The sequence below is a fragment of the Myotis davidii genome, unplaced genomic scaffold, assembly GCF_000327345.1.
Source record: "Myotis davidii unplaced genomic scaffold, ASM32734v1 scaffold880, whole genome shotgun sequence".
Taxonomy (NCBI): domain Eukaryota; kingdom Metazoa; phylum Chordata; class Mammalia; order Chiroptera; family Vespertilionidae; genus Myotis; species Myotis davidii.
The window spans coordinates 61818-64891 of record NW_006292566.1 but is presented as its reverse complement, the minus strand read 5'-3'; the positions used below and the strand labels follow the sequence as shown (position 1 = coordinate 64891).

Genomic DNA, 3074 nt, shown 5'->3' with positions numbered 1-3074 from the left:
AGATGGCTGATTAAGGAGTGGATGGGTGAATGGGGGCATATAAATGAGTGGGTGAGCAGATGAATGGATGGGGTGGGTAGGTAGTTGAATGTATAGATGGGTGGTTAGGTGGATAGATGATGGATGGATGGATAGATGGATGGATGATGGGTGAGTAGGTGGATGGGCAGATAGGAAATGGGTGAGTTCATGGATAGGAGGTGGATTGATGGGTAGGAGGTAAGGTGAGTAGGTGGATGGATGAGTGGTAGGGTGGATTAGTAGGGTGGGTGGGTGATAGGGTGGATAGTTGTGTGGGTAGGTGGGTGGGTGGATGGCAGGGTAGGCAGGTTGCTGGGTGGATGGGTGGGGAGCAAGGTGGGTAGAAAATGATGGGGGGTGAATGGGAGGAAGGAAGGGAGGGCAAGAAGGTGGGTGAGTAGTAACATTTATTACTCTGCTAGTCCCCTTATATCAAAGCTGTGTGCTTACCTGCACGCTCCCAATGGGCCAGAGAAAGCTACTGGTCCTTGCCAATAGGAGGCGCCCAGTGAATACTTAATGAATAAACTGAAAACCATGGGTCTCAGAGTTGGACACCACCCCAGAAACCCAGGTCAACCCTCTCTGAGGCCCAAGGAGGGGACCTGACTTCAACATCTCTCAGAGTTGGGCTGGGGGCGGGGGGGGTGGAGGTGCTCCATTCTCTGATCCGTAGGCTCTGCTCTGCCTGGCTACACAGTCCCTGGAAGGCGCCAGCTCAGTGACCACTCAGCCTCCTCCCAACTGAGACTGTGCTCCTGTGGATGGATTTGTCAAGGTCTTCTGAGGCTCTGGCCTGAGGGACTCTGTGGGGGAGAGAGAAGAGGGCCAGGCCTGGAAGGCCAGGTTGTATTTGGAGAGACTGGGGCATTGCCACCAGGGCCCTTGAGGGCAAAGGGCAGAGGTGGGGTTGCACAACACTGGGGCCATGCTGACAGCCTCTGCCCAAGGTGAGGTTAAATGGGAAATGGGTGCAGCTCTGCATGGACTGAACAGCAGGTGGGGTAGGGAGTTGCGTGTGTTCTGCAGAAACGTGGTCTGTCCTGAGAGGGCAAGGCCTCTCCGTCCAGGAGGAGCCCGGAGCCTCTGAGGAGTTGGAGAACAGAGCCGGAACCCGGCAGCTGGTGTCCCCTTATCCCAAAAAGGGGTGCAGAGGGCCGGGTGCTGGACAGACAGGCGTATGAGTGGGCCGATTCTTGGCAGGGCTACTCCAGGGGCCTCCTGCAGCTGGCAGAGCACCTGGGAAGTGCAGGTCTCCCTCCCAGCTGACCAGGCTCTGGCGTCCACCCCCAGAGGAATCTCACCCATTTTGGCAGGGGGTGGGGTGGAGGTCTAGATTGGTAGGCAGTCCCTGGGCCTGCTCCCAGACAAAAGGTCCTTTAGGAAGGCATGGCCATGAGGACATGGTGGTGGCTTTATGCAGGGAGAACGGGTCGGGGAGAAGGGGGCCATCACTAGGCTGGGCAGGCAGGAGAAAATGAGGCTGAGAGATGGGGCCAGTCCCCAGAGCCCTGAGTGAGTCCTGGTGGGGCTGGGGGAAGAACAGAGTGCTCTCGGCTGCTACCCCGCAGGCCTGGCCAACACCAGGCAGGTGCCTGGTGAGCTCGCTTCAAAGGTCTTCTCCTGGGGAACTCAAATCCAAACTAGAGACTAAAGCAGGGAGGCCTTTCCTCAGGGTGGCCCAGCAGGGGTTTCAGGGAACAGAAGAAGAAGTTGCCATTACTCTTCCTGGCCATGAATTAGGCAGGGCGCTGGGTCTCCCATCCCACACCAGCACCTGTGTTCCTTGGCTCCTCCCTGATACCCCAGGCCCAGCTTTGGGGCTTCGGGGCTACACACACACAAACACACACACACACACACACACGCACACACACGGTGCCAAGGACTCGACAGGGCAGGTGATGCAGGGACCAAGGGGAGGTGGCACCATTGGTGTGGGGTCCAGCAGAAGCCAGACTGGGCCTGATGCCATTGGCTGATGTAGCTATAAATAGCCAAGAACTTGAAATAGAAGTGGGGGAAGGGAGGGGGGCTAGCCTGGAGCTCAGTGTGGAGGAGCGCCTGTCATCTAGGAGGAGACAAAGCCCTGCTGATCTGAAGTGTCCGCAGAACATTCGGGAAAGCGGGATGAAGCCGAGAACTCTGCCAGCCAGTGGAGTGGAGGGGTGTGAGGGGCAGGGTTACCTGTGCCCACACAGCTCCCCCTCCCGTCCCAGGTGGCCCCTGCTCCTCTGCCTCCCGGAGGAGCCTGATGGAGATTCAGGCTGCCCCTTCCTCGCGGGAGCCGGTCAAGCCCCTGGTGCTGGAGACCCACGGGGACAGGGATCACTGGGCACTGCCTGCCCCGGCCTGGAGGAGGGAGACTCCTCTGCACCTTGACCTGCACCATCCTGTAGGAACCTCCCCGACTGGGAGGAGGCTCAGAGGCGCGGCCGACCTGTCCAAGGACGCACACTGCGCTGAGGGGGAGGCTCTGGGGACGGGAGCCTGGCTGCCAGCACCGGTGGTCTTCCTGCTCAGCTCCTTTTTCTCCTCCTGCCCACTGACCTGGGGGGTCTGGGCCCCAGGCCAAGACTGGACAACTGCAGGCCTGCAGGCCTGAACCCACAACGGGGCAGGGATGCCCACAGCTGCCCACACGCAGGTATGGGAGAGAACCCAGGGCCTCCTTCCTGAGTCCCTTCCCTCCCCAGTGACTTCAGCCCTGGGTCCCACCCCTCACTCTCTCGGAGGTTCCCCTCCCCAGGCGCCGCCCCTCTCTGCTCCCCATTTCCGCCGGTGGCAGCCCGGGAGGGGGCCGGCAGTCCTCGGGGAAGATAAAGAACCAGGGGATGGCGCGGCGCCACTGATCAGGCCCTTCCTCCCAGTCACCCCAACCGGAAACTGCGGGAGGGGCAGGATTTGGGGCAGTAGGGCGGGTGGAGGAGGGACGCTCGGGCGTGACCTCTCCCCTCAGGTGGCTGCCTGCCCCGCCCCTTCCCGAGGCCAGGACCCACTGGCGGCTGCTGGCTGCTCCTCTGGCTGGGGGAGTGGGCGCGGTCAGGTTGGGT

General features: G+C 60.8%; 1 protein-coding gene across 1 annotated transcript in view; it reads left to right on the top strand.

The window, feature by feature from the left end:
* The window catches only part of DUSP8 (dual specificity phosphatase 8), a 17347-nt gene that overhangs the window by 12602 nt on the left and 1671 nt on the right, over window positions 1-3074 (top strand). The window contains exons 8-9 of the mRNA XM_006766000.2: window positions 1167-1273; window positions 2241-2416. Coding sequence (XP_006766063.1) covers window positions 1167-1273; window positions 2241-2416 — 283 coding nt within the window. The remainder of the gene's footprint in view (window positions 1-1166; window positions 1274-2240; window positions 2417-3074) is intronic.